General features: G+C 45.4%; 3 protein-coding genes and 1 long non-coding RNA gene across 7 annotated transcripts; 2 read left to right on the forward strand and 2 right to left on the reverse strand.

The window, feature by feature from the left end:
- Nucleotides 1-78: 78 nt before the first annotated feature.
- On the forward strand, nt 79-6,152 carry hnrnph1 (heterogeneous nuclear ribonucleoprotein H1). Of its 3 annotated transcripts, none has more exons than XM_057043164.1 (11): nt 79-370; nt 2,151-2,246; nt 2,338-2,493; nt 2,573-2,716; nt 3,512-3,650; nt 4,344-4,522; nt 4,645-4,748; nt 4,823-4,958; nt 5,045-5,128; nt 5,231-5,323; nt 5,516-6,152. In XM_057043164.1, exons 2-11 carry the CDS (start codon nt 2,165-2,167, stop codon nt 5,608-5,610), a joined length of 1,212 nt encoding a protein of 403 aa, XP_056899144.1. In that variant the 5' UTR covers nt 79-370; nt 2,151-2,164; the 3' UTR covers nt 5,611-6,152. The 3 variants fall into 3 exon arrangements, with proteins under 3 accessions (XP_056899144.1, XP_056899145.1, XP_056899141.1); XM_057043165.1 differs by lacking the exon at nt 79-370 and adding an exon at nt 1,194-1,469 and having other exon boundaries at nt 5,231-5,327; XM_057043161.1 differs by lacking the exon at nt 79-370 and adding an exon at nt 1,195-1,469.
- Nucleotides 6,153-6,164: 12 nt separating this feature from the next.
- rufy1 (RUN and FYVE domain containing 1) lies at nt 6,165-10,242 on the reverse strand. Its single transcript, XM_057043155.1, has 17 exons — nt 9,885-10,242; nt 9,483-9,662; nt 9,272-9,389; nt 9,095-9,196; nt 8,898-9,021; nt 8,761-8,822; nt 8,555-8,690; nt 8,310-8,411; nt 8,102-8,218; nt 7,805-7,972; nt 7,645-7,742; nt 7,449-7,568; nt 7,194-7,323; nt 7,013-7,107; nt 6,890-6,938; nt 6,741-6,818; nt 6,165-6,668 (listed from the first exon to the last, which is right to left on the reverse strand). The coding sequence occupies exons 1-17, from the start codon at nt 10,210-10,212 to the stop codon at nt 6,525-6,527; spliced, it is 2,151 nt and encodes a 716-aa protein (XP_056899135.1). The 5' UTR covers nt 10,213-10,242; the 3' UTR covers nt 6,165-6,524.
- Nucleotides 10,243-10,937: 695 nt separating this feature from the next.
- On the forward strand, nt 10,938-14,403 carry hbegfa (heparin-binding EGF-like growth factor a). 2 transcript variants are annotated; one of them, XM_057043166.1, is made up of 6 exons: nt 10,938-11,223; nt 11,860-12,096; nt 12,187-12,385; nt 12,477-12,632; nt 12,764-12,850; nt 13,315-14,403. In XM_057043166.1, exons 1-5 carry the CDS (start codon nt 11,181-11,183, stop codon nt 12,834-12,836), a joined length of 708 nt encoding a protein of 235 aa, XP_056899146.1. In that variant the 5' UTR covers nt 10,938-11,180; the 3' UTR covers nt 12,837-12,850; nt 13,315-14,403. The 2 variants fall into 2 exon arrangements, with proteins under 2 accessions (XP_056899146.1, XP_056899147.1); XM_057043167.1 differs by lacking the exon at nt 12,764-12,850.
- Nucleotides 11,090-11,910, reverse strand: LOC130531252 (uncharacterized). Its single transcript, XR_008952053.1, has 2 exons — nt 11,676-11,910; nt 11,090-11,237 (listed from the first exon to the last, which is right to left on the reverse strand). It is a non-coding gene; the product is annotated as an uncharacterized LOC130531252 (long non-coding RNA).
- Nucleotides 14,404-15,936: the final 1,533 nt, after the last annotated feature.

A 15,936-nucleotide genomic window follows, 5' to 3' on the forward strand; every position in this document is an offset into this window, starting at 1 on the left:
ACGGGCTCTGCTTTTAATTGGCTAGCGTAAGTGTCTTTCACGTGATATAGCGCAACGTCACGTTAGGTTTACCGATATCACGAGGCTGTAGACGAACGTCAAGACATGACATGGTAGGCTAACTTAACTGGGAGCTAGCTAAACTAGTTCATGTAAACTCTGTTTGGGAGTCCAGAAATAGATGACCGAGTGAATTTAGGGGCATCTGTTTTGAATTTTTGCCACTCACTTCAAGAGTTTTGTACGAAGACATCAATTTGCTAGAAACCCACATAGTAAATAAGCTTGTTTGTTGATTAAACTTGAGCAAACGGTAGAATTCAAATAAGTACTGAAGACAACCTGCAGTCACTGGCAAGAGAAAAGACAGGTAAACTCATCACGGTTCTTAAAAAACAAAACTTAATGTGCAGTAGCATTTTTGCTGTAAATATATACTAGACATTCAACTCGTGTATTTTATTTTAACATATGAATTTCGATTATCTGTCAGGGGTTCAAAAAAGCACATTAAAATTATATATAATGCACCAAGTTTTACATGTCACTTCTAAAAAGAGATAACAAATGGCAAAATTATAGGTATTTAATGATGCTTAATCATCAAGATCAAACTGCAATATGAAAAACTTTTCTAAAATTTTACAGATGCCTTTTCTCTGCATATTTTGCCCTAATCCAATTTGCCCTAATCCAAATTACCAATATGCACTGGACCTGAGTCACTACCCGTGATAGAGTCCGTGTCAACAGTTTGGCCATTGTTAGAAAGTAGCAACATGTCAAAAGAGGTTAAATATAGATACAAATGATATACGAAAGTGACATGCATGATAACAAACGGGCTCAATATTATGTTTTGGCCCTGGCCGAGCCATCTTGTAAAAGCTTTATGGTCGTAGAAGCCAAATCACAAGAAGAATGGCATTAAGTAAGAGCACACAGGATCTCTTCATTTGGATCCTCCGTCGCCAAATTGAGCCACTATATTTTTGTCCCGGTGCCTCGATCATAGTAAACGCCTTACAAATATGATTACCCATTACAAGTAAGTCATTGCCCATAGCAAATAGGGTTACGCTGGAGTTTAGGCCAGCCAAGAGGTACAGACGGCCAGCCAGGGCCTGGCGGGCGCGTCATCGCATCTGGGCGTGGCCGAGGGCCGCTTGATGCCTATTGGTCAATTATCAGGGGTTGCCAGTTGTGCTAAAACGTCCAAAAAACATTTGGCGCAAAACCCGTGTATATAGCTTCACTCGCAATGATTTAAGGTTCACTTTAAAACGCTAAATACGTCTATTGTGGTCGACCATGCATTAGCAGCGACTTCTTTAAAAGTGCTTTAAAATTTATTAAATCAGAAGGTTAGGATTTTCTGGCAACCAATTGCCCGCTTTCAGTAGTGTTCTTACGTACTGGAGGGTCCAGTGGTCACACATTCCGGCGTGTTTTCTCTACGCTTGATTCAGGTAAAAGGTTTAAACCCCATATCTTTTAGATATTGACCCTGAAACTGCTATGCCATTTTCTCCACTGAGATGTAATGCGCCTATCAGTTAGACGAGGCTCAGTTTTAATACAGAAAGCGAATGCTAGTCTGGGGGCTAGCTAAACGCTAAAGCTAATAACATGGCGCCGAATGAAAGGGCCGCTTTTGTTCTTGTGTCTGGGTGCGGTAACGTGATTGAATGTGTGTAACCCAGCCACCATCTCAACCAGCCGAAAATAAGATGTTCTCACGAATAACTTATAATTGCAAAATGCTTATTTGGTCACCCGTTAACGTTATAGGGACGCTCTTTTAACGCTGGAAATCTCCTGTACTGAGCGCACATTGTACCGCTAGCCACGTTAGCTGCTACCTTTAGGTTCCGTTTCTTTTTGTGCGACGATGCTCTGCAAGGTTAGTTCTGATATTTCAGCGGCAATGCTCTCAAACGAAACTATGGGCGACAGTACGATAGAGTTTCAGGGGGAAAAAAATCTAGATTTCGGTTTTGTAATTATATGCAACTTCCCGGTAACGGATACTCAAGATGGCACTAACTGCACCGTTACACCCAAACTATTAAACGTTCATCATTCCTCTAGAGCTGAGAGCTACTAAAATTGTTATACAAGCTGATGGTCTGTCGCTACTCTTTTCTCAGGACCGTGACCAGTTATGGCTGATGAAGGGTATGTGGTTCGTATCAGGGGTCTACCTTGGTCCTGCTCAGTGGATGAAGTACAGAGATTTTTTTCAGGTAAGCACTCGTATTCTATACTACCTATCTATATAAGATTTTAACCCCCCCCCCCCCATTTAAACAAAGCATTTCCACATCTTTAATACAGGTTGCAAAATTATGAACAATGGAGGTGCTATCCACTTTACTTACACACGAGAGGGGCGCCCCAGCGGCGAGGCATTTGTGGAGATGGAATCAGAGGAAGACCTCAAAGTGGCAGTGAAGAAGGACAGAGAGACCATGGGCCACCGATATGTCGAGGGTGCGTATGCCCGCTGGCACACAAGTGCTGCTTTGGATGGTCTCAATAATAGCTCATTGCTCTTTGTCTTGGATTGTAGTTTTTAAGTCCAACAACGTTGAAATGGACTGGGTCATGAAGCACACCGGTCCAAACTGCCCGGGAACTGCTGGAGATGGGCTCATCCGGCTTCGAGGCCTTCCTTTTGGCTGCAGCAAGGAGGAGATAGTACAGTTTTTTTCAGGTAAATGCGAATGTTGCAGAGTTACATTTCGACCCTCCATAATGTAGTCTTACTTATTGAAAATTATTTTTTCCGTCTTTCTTTTCTTCTTTAATTATTCAACAGCTCGTGTCTGGGCAAAACAATGCAAATTTGTATTTTGTTACAGCTAGTTATGTGTGGTTATTGTTTGGCACCTGAAAAAACCGCTGGTTGTAACTTTGATTTGTGCTACTCCTCAAAGACCTTTTAATTTGCCATTCAAATGCCTTTCCTATTTTTGCCCATCATATCCATCTGAAGCCCATTTTCACACCATTCCTTGATATGGTTCACAAGAAAAGCCACTTGAAAACTACTCTGGATAAGTTGTCTTTGCGTAGTGGTAAGGATACAGTAATGGACTTGTTCCCACTTCACCACACAAGTCCTGTTCCAGTAGCGGTGTCCTTTAATCTTTTCCTTAAACCCTTGTCTTTACATATCCTTTTCTTATATACATATTCTGCCAAGTGATTAGTTCCTAATGGGCAAGCATGTCATCACTAAGACCTCTTCTCTTCATCAACACACCAATACTATCCTGATGTCCAAAACAGTGTCCATATTCTTCCTCTTTCCTCTCATTTCTATTTTATCCCCACTAGAACAAATGTTAGTAAATGACCAGTCACTGGACGAAACAGAGCTGGTATGTTTGATGATGTGTAGAGTTTTCCATAAGTTTTTCTCTCTCTCTTTAGAGAAACTTTTCTCTGTGATTGGGTATGTGATTTAATATGTCCCCTGCTGGGGTTATCTGTCCTTGGGTTGAAGGGTTGGAAATCGTGCCAAATGGGATAACATTGCCGGTGGACATCCAGGGGAGGAGTACGGGGGAGGCCTTCGTGCAGTTTGCTTCACAGGATATAGCTGAAAAGGCTCTAAAGAAACACAAGGAAAGAATAGGGCACAGGTGGGGATGGTTGGTTGGTTGGCTGGATAAGTTGATTTTCTCATGGTGTGCACCCTCAATATTTAATCTGAATGCAAATTCCAATACTGTGCTAATATCAACTAATTAAAGAGATTGACCCAAAAATGTAAGTAAACTGCAGTAAAGTTTAAAAGAACACCACTCACATTTTTTAAAGAAGATTAATGCTTGGACACCATTGAAACATATGATGAATAACTATGTAATTACACAGTTTGAGCAGAATTGGTGTCTCGGCATTAATTGCCATTCCAGTTTGATAAATGGTAAGAAATCTCCAGGTGGAAAAACAAGAGGGCCACTGTACTCATGGTTTCGGAGCCCAATATTTCAGGTAATGCTTAGAGGATTGAAAATGGCTGGAGCCCATTTTGTCCCTTTAAAACCAGTACAGTGGCTATCACGGTAACGATACAGGGCACCTCGTGAACCTCTCAGTAGGTAGCCGTAAGACGAGCGTAAATATTCCGAAGACCCTTCTCAATTTGGTCTTCATGTGTCGCCTCAGTAGGTTCTTAACTTATTCTATAAATAATTATCAGTAAGTGCAGATTTTACTCTGGATTACACTATGACCGCGTCACCATAGCTCAGTTTCATCAGTATTTAGACAATTCAGGCTCATCTCTTCCGTGCCCCAGTGTGCTCACTGCAGCGTGCATATGCTCTCAGGTACATTGAGATCTTCAAGAGTAGCCGTGCTGAAGTGCGGACCCATTATGAACCACAGCGGAAGCCCATGGGCATGCAGAGACCTGGCCCTTACGACCGACCATCTGGTGGCCGAGGCTACAACATGATGGGCCGAGGGGGATCCTATGACAGAATGCGTCGCGGAGGATATGGTGGAGGTGGGTGCCAGATATGGTCATCTGTGGCAGTATTTGAGAGCCTTTATGCAAAGAGTAGAATAAATAAGAGTTGAAAGTAATTCCTTGGCTCCTATAATTTTGCTAATCTCTTTAATATTCAGATGGGCGGTATGGCGATGGCGGCTCTTCTTTCCAGAGTACAACAGGCCACTGTGTCCATATGAGAGGCCTGCCATACAGAGCAACAGAGACAGACATCTACAATGTATGTCAGAGGACAAACTACAAAATATGACTAGCTGCATATCTTAAACAAACACCTTGATTTGTCTATTTTAGTTTTTCTCGCCGCTGAATCCAGTACGGGTCCACATTGAAGTTGGCCCAGATGGCAGGGTGACGGGGGAGGCAGACGTCGAATTTGCAACACATGAAGATGCTGTGGCAGCCATGTCTAAAGACAAAGCCAACATGCGTGAGTTTCTACAATGTGCTGAATCATACTTGTTCCATTTGCACTTGGATTATTGCTGTTTACTGAGTTGTCACTTATCCCTTCAGAGCACCGCTATGTAGAGCTGTTCCTGAACTCAACAGCAGGTGGCAGTAACGGCTCATATGGCAGTCAAATGATGGGCGGCATGGGTAAGTACAGGATGGAATTTGTATCCTGTATTTTGCAATCTGCCCACAACAGACTATTAGTGGTTAAAGACTCCAATTTGGTGGGTTTTATCTTCTGAACAGGTAACCAGTCATCCTACAGCGGTGGGCAGCTGAGCTCGGGTTATTCTGGAGGATATAGCAGCCAAGGCAACATGGGTGGCTACAATGACTATAGTGAGTGTTAATTCTCATTTAAGAAATCTGCATTACTACAGTATTAACACTGATACAATTGCGCACTACAGTTCTGTTCAGCTGGAGCCTTTCAGACAATTCAAATGTCTTTCCTAAATGGCAGAACTGATCCTTTCTGTATTTCATATAAGAACTCTGTGGTCCTATAGTGTGTATTCTTTCTCTTGTTAGGTAACCAGGGCGGAATGGGAAGCAGTTACTATGGCGGTGGAGGAGGAGGAAGCAGAGGGTCGATGAATGGACTGGGAGGGGGATGGGGAATGTAATTATTATTTTTTCATTAAAGTTAAATATTTTGTTTTAACAGCATTTTGCTGAAAGGATTGGAAGGTCTCACAGTAAACACAGGGAAGGGTATTTCAAGATAGAGGGGTTGGGTTTGTAGTTTTTGTAAAGTGGATTACTTTGGACAGAAGCGATATCATTGTCACAATTTGTCAAAATCACTGTTGTCCTTTCTGCCTGATTTCACCCATTTTAATGATGCTTTAAATTTTTATGTTTTTGTTAATTCATCTCGAAGCACCTGGCTGTTCCTCAGTGTTCACAATCATGTCTGAGTATATCAAGTTGGAAGACTCAGGCATATCAAATTTAGTTTTTAATTTCAGTGACTCGGAAATGGGTGTTCACATCAGGACATGTTTTGTTTTCTTAAGGTGTGACCGTTGATAGAACAGCGTCTCGGAGTGAGCGCTGTGCCTAAGGCAAGCGAGTGTGAAATGGGCCGACTTGAAGGTTTCTACTGCTTCAAATGCTATTTGTATTTTCTGTGCACAAAGTGAATAAACATGTCTTGAACATCAAATTGAAACGACCATTACAAATAAGGAATTTATTCATTTATCAAAGAATGACGTAAAAAAAACAACCTTGTAGTAATCATTTCAAGAAGTTGACGCACTTCACAAAAGTCTTGTTATATTACATTCTAAATTTAAACATTCTACAGTCATTTACACTGAAACTTTGCACATTTCAGAGCAGATGACAATTAGAGCAAAATACATGTGTCATCAACTAGCCAGAGAAATAATCCTCAAGAGCAGCTCGCAGGTAATAAATCCAAAATATAGTGGTTAGCCTGACCAAACCTCACCCTCTTAAAGTATTAGTATGAACTAAACAAGCTCCTCCCGTTAGGAGATCTCAAACCAAGAGCAGAAGCTCTCATGTTTCATCAGGAAGAACCAAAAGAGCTCCGCTGTAGCAGAAAGGTGTGACACACATCGCACACCCGCACTGGCCGAGGGTAGGAGGGCAACGCCAGCTCGTTGCTGGAACAACTGCTGCAATAAATGTCTCCACAGTTCCTGCAGTGGTGCTGCAACACAAACACGGACAGTTCCCAGTGATGCCTACGAGGGACAGGTAACGTTTGAAAGGTGGGGCTCACCTTCCTGCGTGCGATGGAAAACTCCTTTTGGCATTGCTTGCAGTGAGTAGCTTCGTCATCTTTGAGCCAGGCGTGGCCCTAACACCAGCAAGACGCAAAATAATCACTCACAGTTTAACAGAATGCCCCAAACGTGTCTGTGATTGTACCTTCAGTGCCTTGTTGACTTCCTTAAAGTCCTCCATCTTTAGTTTGGACCTTTAAAAAATGAGAGGACCATAAATATCAGAACTGGACGTGAATTGGTGACAGGAAGTGGCAGCAGCACTGACTGGCTCAGGTGCAGTCCCATCTCCTGCAGGGTCTGTTCCTGCAGCTCACACTTCTGCTGCAGCTGCTGCTTCTCCTCCTTCAGACTCCGCAGCTCCTGTTCCATCAGACCACAGTGAACACGTCGGACAGAGCTTTGCGTTTGTCAGTGCGTCCATACTCCCTCCGTACTTCCCCACTGACCTCGTGCAGGCCCTGGAGTTGCTGCAGTTGCGTGCGCAGCTCGCCGCTGTTGTCCTGCTCCCGTTGCAGGGATTTTTGCAGGCTCTGCCTCTGCTCCCTCTCAGCGCGCAAATCGTTCTCCAAACCGAGCCTGAGAGCAGATGCAGCCACATCACACGGCAATTGTTACAATATCTTGAACCGCTCACGCACATGCCTTACAATGTTTAAACACTGACTAGCATTTTCCTATCTGATCATCTATTTAACGGCAACCTGAGCGTGTCCAGGTCAGTCAGTTGTTTCTGCAGAGCGTCCACCTTCCCCTCCAGCTCCATCTTCATGTCTTTGTCTGACTGGTCACTTTCTTTGTGCTCTTGCTCTGAGTTCTCTAGTCTGTCGTGCACAAACAATTAAAAAGATGTCGATGGGTCACAGGAAGTTCAACACACGGGATTCCCCCCATCCATACCTCTGCTCGAGCTCCATAATGACCTTCTCCATGTCGTTCATCCTCTGCTCCAGCTGCACAGCCTTCGCATGTTTCCTCTCTGCCTCTTGTTCCGAGTCCTGTGGAGTTGCACAGGCTGTTGTTTCCTCTCTTAATGGGTATGAGTTCGAGGTGGGTTTACCTGAGCTTTCTGGAACATCTGCAGGTTCAGAGTCTTGACTTGGTCCAGCTGGAGTCTCAGGGCTGCCAGTGTGTCCTGTTTCTCGTGTGTGTCCTTCTCCAGCAGCTTCATGGCCACCTCCATCTCCTGCTTCAGGCCCACCTGGAGCTCCAGCTCACGTTCCAGGTCCTGAAATCATCCAATAAATCACCCAAATGCTCTGAGACAAACACAACCTACATGTTCATCTGAGCACTGCAGCAGCAGTCAGCTGTATAATAACATCATTACAACAACGATCCCCGGGTGATAGCCGACCTGCCGAATGCGCTTTTCTTCTTTATACTGCTTCCAAACCACATTGTACATCTCATCCAGCCCCTGACGGGTCTGTTTGTATGTCTCCAGTTCCACCTGGCTGTCCTGAAGGGCTGCCTGGGTAAAAAGAATACAAAACCAGAGTTCAGAGTTCCTTCCTTAATCTATTTTGGGGTTAAGTCGCAGCTGCATGGCGATCATCGGTGACCTCTTCCTTTTTTTGGCTGGACTGCAGGATGGAGTCATTCTCCTGTTGCAGCTTCTCCCGTTCTTCTCGCAGAGAGTTAATCCGATCTGTTGCTGCCGTCAGCTGAGGAAGAGGGGAGAAGCCATTCAGCCGGCACAAACACACACACACACACACACACACACACACACACACACACACACACACACACACACACACACACAGAGGAGCAACAGTCACTCATCAGCTCACGCGAAGCGTCTGACCTCCTCTACAAGTTTGCTGTTGGTCTTCTCCAGTGAGTCCATCTTTGCCTGAAGGTCAGTCACGGTGCCGCTGAGGTGCCGGTTCAACTCCTCGATGTAGTGCTTCTGATCCAATATGGCGGTCATCTTTGAGTCACTGAAAAATACACAGTGACAGTTGAGAGGTCCGGCGAATCTCCCCGAATCCCTGGGATGTGGCCACTCACTCTCTGGGAGTCTCGCTGCTGGCTGGGTCTTTCAGATAGAGGGAGAAATCGATGACTCCCACCTAAAGGTGAGAAGAGCAGCGGTTTAGTCAGAGCTCTGACCGATGTGTAGGCCAGCCCGTCCCACCTGGGCTCACCTGGGAATCAAGATCCTCCCCCTTAATGCACAGGTTAGCATCAATCACATTAAGGCCCACCAACAGGCCCCCCATCACCACTCCCTCCTCTTCCATCATCAGCGCCCCGGGCTCATAAAATTCACTGGGAGACAAACGGAGACTATCATGATCTGTGCCGATGCAAAACACCCTGCGTGATACTCTGCGTCACTCACCTCAGCAGATCTTTGCGGTCCAGCAAAGCTTTCATATAATCTGCAACTTTTTTTTGCATGAGTGCTAAATGGAGCCAAGCTCTTCCTCTCCCCAGGCCCGTCCTGAGAGTTGAAGCAAAACAAGTCTAGAAGTTGGGTCCCTTTGACTGAAGCTAATTAGAATATATGAACGTGTACCTGATTCCGGGGAGATCTCTGGCACTTGTGGCAATGTTGGCGGACTCAGGGCACAGTCTCTCAACTAGTTCTAGTGGTCCCCAAATGGACTTGTTCTGGCCAATAAATGATTTCCTGGCTAAAAATGCATTAGTAAAATAAATGTGCATGCCGGGACTGGGACATTAAACATTTGGATCAGTGGAAGCACTTGTTAAATCTACCATCCCACCTTTCAATCCATGTTTGAGGCAATGTTCCAGGACCACAAAGAACTGCTGCAGGGGCGGGTATTCCGAGTCCAGCGTCCGGCCCAGACTCAGCGAAGACTGGATCAGCACTTTGATGCTGAGCTTCATCATGCTAAGCAGGTTGGATCTCTCTATTGACATGTGGTCCTTGAACGGCACAACTGTAAAGAGAAAAATAATAATAAAAGTGACACAAAATGCGGATTACATACAGGGTTAACCCCATGAATATCACGAGCCTCTACAGCGCCGTCAAAGTGTAAAATTAAGAGTTTACACTTAAAGTCATGTGATGTGACAGCTGAAATCCAGAAGGTCAAACAGGAAGTAGCAAAGGTGCTTTTGTAGCTCCAAGTTTGACAGATCTTTCATGAAAAACCCACCTGGTTGGTGTGAAGTGTAGTTAATATCATTTTCGGGGAGCGTGTTGGTTGGGGAGCTGGCGGCTGCTCCCTGTGCGGGATTCCTCGGGGTGGCAGCATAACTCACTCCGCTGCTAATCGTCTCGGTGGCCTTACGAGCGAAAGACAGAAGAGGAGCCGACCAGCTGTGCTCTGTGGAGGCCGGAGGCGGCTTCTCGCCGGGGTCCGGCCTGTCGCTGCTGCAGAATTGGCTGTTTTTCTCGGCTTCGGAAACTTCTGTCCCCTGTAGCTGCTGTCCCGTGTTGCCATCCTCCGCTGGTGTGTTTACTTCCTCTGCTTCGTCAGCCATGTTTGCCCCCTCCGCCAACCCCAAACGGTCACGTGACCACGGGATTGCTTTGGATTAGATCACGTCTCTCACAGCGCCCTCTACTGGTGGCGGAAACTCTGGCGAACCGTTTTATTACAAGTGAAGATTGAACTACACATTTAACGGTGTATAAATATTAATCCCCAGCTATGCATTTTGTTTTAAATTAAGTAATTTAAATACCTTTAAAATGCTCAATTGTTACACGCCGCCATTAGAAACTGTTTCACTATTTTTGAACATACCATAATGATTGGTTTGAATATGGATTACTTTAAATCCTACCCCTATTACCATTCACTTAAAGTCGCACGTTATAAAATCGATTATACTGGCTAAATTTCAACACTATAACGCTACATACCAAGACTATAAATGCGCGTCCACACTTTACCACGCGATGGCGCACTTAGCTGCGTAAGATATGTTGGCTTCTATCAACCAATCAATTGAAAACAAAGTCAAAATGGATTTTAACAAGTGAAAATCAAAATAAGAAAAAATAAAAACACAATACTAGGCTATTCTTACATGGGGTCTTTTTTTATAGAATAAACTACGTATTTGTGGATGAAATGAACCTTGGAAAGCCTCACCATAGTGACCATTAGAATAACTCAATGGAAAAGCAAGTGGTCGTGTGTAATAAAGAGTGTTATTGTGGAGCGCGTCTATCCAGATCTGTGGGCGTGGTGAAGCGCTCAAACACTTTAAATGCGGCTGCGTCTCTGTTCAGACGTTCTCTCCCTCCGATCCTCTCACTGCAGCACATCCAGAGGCCCCCAGGAGCCACAAACCAGTGGAATTAATTCACCAGCACATCAACACCGACAAAAGAAACCAAGGACTATTTAGATCCGGAGCTGGTGAAAGGAATTATTTATTTATTCTGAAATTTTCGCCTTCTTTTTTTCTTTCTCAAATCCCTTTTGGAATCGTTTGGCATCATGAGGATTTTCAGTGTTGTGCTCCTGCTGCTTCACGCCTTGGGTGAGTTTTCCCACCTGTCAGATAAAAATAGCGAATTTGTAATGTTTGCTTTCTTCTGTTCGTCCGGTCAGCGACTCCATTCATTGCGCGCACTCTTGCGTGGTCAGATCAGAAACTTCCCCAAACTTTCAAGTGTTTTCAAGATGTCAGGCTATTCGTGAGCTAATGGGGTCATCTCTCTATTTTAGAGCATGCTTTATGTAACTAGATACATTTATTTTTAACTCATATTCTTGCCCGACATTAGCTTACTGTCTGTCCATGCGTTTTGAGTGCGCGTTTAGCACGCAGGAGGTATATCGGGACTTTCTGCGCTGCGTTGTTACGTCCCTCCAGGCTAAAAAGGTTAAGGAACATACCTAAGAACACCTACCGACCACGCTGCGTGTGTGATAGATGCGCATTTCCTAACAGGGTTCAGTAAAATTCCACCTAAAGCCAAAAACGCCAACCTGGAGCCTCTTCGCGCACAACATGTTCCAACTTGTCCTCAGAGGTTCGGCCCACCTTGGCACACTAACCCGCAAGCACCGACGTTTCCACACATAGACTTTTTGGTCTTGTTTTTTACGGTGAAGTGAATCCAAAGCCACTCGCGACTGCTAACATTGGAATTCTTGCTGTTTTGTGTTTCAGTGGTGTCCAGAATGGTCTGCGGCGCTGCGGTCGACAGACACGAGAATGACAGGCAGAGGCACAGCGCTGTCTTCAAGTTCCTGGACACGACCAAAGACAGGAGGGCAGAGGAGGAGAGCGTGAGTGCCACCACGGTGGAGTACAGCCAGGACGGCAAAGATGAGGAGTACGATGATGACTATTATGAAGAGTATGAAGACAGCCTGTCTGGAGACTATGAGATGGAGCTTCCACAAGGTACGGCGGACGCATGTGCCGATTTTGTTTGGTCCGAATTCCGTTTTTAGCTGCTTTAAAACATCTCTCTGTGTTTTCTCTGGCTCTCAGTTGCTATGTCAAGCAAACCCAAAGACCCGTCTGTCACCCTGGAGGCTGAAAGAACTGAAGGAAAGAGAAGGAAGGGGAAGGGGAGGTCTAGAGGAAAAGGCAATGGGAGGAAGAGGAATCCATGTCTGAAGAAATACAAGGATTTCTGCATCCACGGCACCTGCCAGTACCTGAGGAACGTCCGTGCACCATCCTGCGTGTGAGTACAAGCTCTGTCGCTCCTGCGCGCCCTCCGGCACCCCCCAGGTCAGCTGTAATACTAACCTCCCGCCGTCTGCCTGTCTGTGCAGGTGCCTTCCGGATTACTCTGGCGACAGGTGTCAGTTTTTCACGCTACCTGTGGAGAAGCCTCAGGGCGGCTACAACCGCACCACAGCTCTGGCCGTGGTGGCCGTGGTGCTGTCGTCCGTGTGCCTCATCATCATCGGCCTTTTGCTATTGCTAAGGTAAGGAAAGGACTCGGAGACTGCACCCACAACCACACACACACATACACACACATACACGCACAGATGAAGGGCTTAAATGGAGGTTCAGCTAATATACCAGCTTAAACTAAATCTTGTGTTCATTCCAGGTTTCACAAACGGGGAGCATATGATGTAGAGAATGAAGAGAAGGTCAAACTAGGCTTAGTGTCCAACCACTGAAGGAGTAAAGAGAGGTGAGTAGAGAGGAGCAGGAATATCAACTACCAGCACACAATGAGGCTTTTCAGACCACAGCTGAGTTGTTCAGTATAATTTTTGAATGAAGAAATCACCACAAACATAGTGTCTATTATCACATTTTAGCATAATCAATAGATTAGAATCTTGATTAATTGCTTAGCTGTCAAATCATGACCTCCCCCACCCAGAAGTTTGCATTCACTGTCAGGGAAGAGCAAAGAAATGAGTAAAGACTGATGTTTAGAAGTTTAGAGGGCGACATAAATCTATTATATATAAGTAATATACCTCCAATTAGTTTTCTCTTGTTAAAACAGAGATCTAAAATTTGATTTCAGGCACCAAACAGATACCTGAGCGTCATAGCAACGCATCCACCATCAAACCAGTACCATTTCCCCCTCCTCACCCGGTTGAACTTTTACTCATGTCGCGTTGTTTTTTATTTTATCTTTAGACACAGATGCAGAAATTCTACCTCAAAATAGAAAAAGAGACGTGAACCACGAGAGGAGGTCCTGGGGGAACGAGGATCGTACATGAAGAAGGGAACCGAGGTCTTCCTCGCCCTCTGCTCGATGTTCGGGTGGAAACGGGCAGCTGAACATATTCCTGCAGGCCTCAAACGAGGAGGGCGCGCCTGAAACTGGAATACTAACGGCCCAGGCGATGGACAAGCACGGTGGGACGCAGAGGAGGAGGAAGAGGAATGTGTCTGGACTCTGAGCTGCTTCCTGACTGTGTGAAAAGTGGTCATTTGGGACTGAGCTCGACAAAATTGATCCTCAGACAGCTCAACCTGGAATCTTTGTTGTTGTGTTTTCCAACAGACAGCATTTTTTTATTTGCCTGCACAAAACCATCTTTTTTTTTTCATTTTGTGTATAGTGAACGCTATATTTATAAGTTTAATTTATTTATTTAAGCTAACTGTATTTATAGAGATTTTAACCAACGTTGACCGATTTTAAAATAATGTTACAGGTTTTTTTTACGTCTTATTAGATAAAATATTTATTTATGATACGAGTCAAAGCAAATAACGCAGAAGCTCCGAGTCCAACCCATAATCAACGGCACTGGGATCCATAAACTGATCTGAAAACATGCTGCATTAATTGCTGCAGCACCAGTGGAACCTGCCCAGTAGAACCAGTTAGACCAGTAGACCATTAAGCAGCTCCAACTGCAGATGGTGAGGAGGCACGTCGGGGACGGCAATGAGGGAGGTGGCGCGCGTTGCTTTTGAACCCCAATATTCAAGGTTTGGAGACCCTCGAGGCCAAATTGAAGTCCCGTCCCAGGTTTTCCTGACAGGTCCGTCGTCATCGGTGCACAGCGTCATGACAAAGTGACGCGGCATTGACGATCTGTAAGGTCTTGTTGTCCACCCATCCCGATCGGAGAAACTCCCTTCAGATCCATGTTCAGCTGTCAAGCAGGTTAAAAATGTGAATTAAAGCATTTCACCCTTTCAAATACAATTTTGAAGTGATGATCATTGTGAATTTATATTAAGCGCAAAATAAAATGGAAAAAAAGCTCATCCGATTTGTTTCTGGCTGCTTTTGCTTCCTCGTCTCAAAGAGCCATGAATTCGGCTCGTTTTAAACCTCTCGGACGCGCTGACGGATCACTTGGAGCGTGTTTATTTTCCCACTTCTGTTCACTTCCTTACTGTTTCAATCCCACTGTGAAGTTTCCCTTCATTAAAGTGATCATAACATTTTGATTTCCTGTGTTTCCGACGTGTGAGGCACCTGTATCCGGGCCGATCTCACACATAAAGAGAAATCTCTGGCCTTAAAGTTAAACTGGCGGTTATTTTAATGAACGGGAGATCGACCCGAAGCAGGAACCTCGTCGGCCTTACATCAGTATGTACTGACAGATCAGTCTTAATGAGCGGAGCTGCTGCACAGTAAGCAGGCCTCCGCCACGCCACAGCACCGCACGCCATTACTCACACAACCGCCAGATGTCTTGTTCAAAAAAAAAAAAAAAACAAGCCACCGAGTCAAACATCTGACACCTCAAACGGCCCCCGTTGCCGCAGAGTTCAGAGAGCCCACATGCAGCAAACACTAGCAGGATGCAACAATGGTGTCATGTATGTGCGCAGCACGCCGCTTTAATGGGGCTGCAGAAAGTCAAAGGACCCAGCTGGACTCAAAGGCAGGCTGAGGCCCAGCCAAGTGTTAGTCAACCCTTGAAGTCACCTCCTACACGGATGTTGTTACACTATGAGTGTGTGTGCATCTGTGAATAAACCCCACAAGTATGAATTAACCCAGCATCGGTAAGCAAAAATCAGCCCTTGTTGTTTACGTGTTGGCAATTAGCTCACATTCGTTGCCGGCTGTGGTTCCGATTGGGATACTTTCTCCACGGAGGACTGTTCGCTCTCTCACGTTCTGGCCGGGGGGACGGTTAGTTAAAGACAGATGTTCAGCTGAAAGGCGTGGGTGCGGTACCTGATTCAGTAACTGCTAATGCCATTTGCTGAGCAACTAAAGAAGAAAAAATAAAAGAAAATTACATCCCCGCACACGTGCTCGCTAAGTCTCAGAGCTGAGCTCGCTGCCATTACTTAAATGACTCAGCTTATTTATCAAATGAGGATTATGAGGCTTCAGATGGATGGAGGGATGAATTATGCATCAGAACTGTGATATTTTGGGGTTTTGCTGATGAGGGTAATAAAAAAAATCCACTGGCGTGAAGGCGCTGTGTCATCGTCCATTATGAAGCGGCCTCCCCTGGGTAGAAAGCACCAGCTAGTATCACGTGCACACCCCAGTACACGACAGGATCACTCCTCTCAAGACGCACGTACACAGCATCTGCGTTCACAGGGTCAAATGCATCGCTGTACTGCATTACAGTTCCAGCGCACGCTCCGCTGCGTCTTCCTCGCGGTTCTTCCGTGGGACAGATGAAATTTTCATTGGTCGCATCTCGGCTGAGGCGACGCAGCTGGAGCGCTCGTGACAGTATTCTCGTGCTCCAGCAGAGGACACCTGAAGGACGCTCAGGACGCCGCGGCGGCCTTGTGTGAACCAGGATAAAGAAGAGCAGG

This window comes from Takifugu flavidus, chromosome 9, assembly GCF_003711565.1.
Source record: "Takifugu flavidus isolate HTHZ2018 chromosome 9, ASM371156v2, whole genome shotgun sequence".
NCBI classification, from domain to species: Eukaryota; Metazoa; Chordata; class Actinopteri; order Tetraodontiformes; family Tetraodontidae; genus Takifugu; species Takifugu flavidus.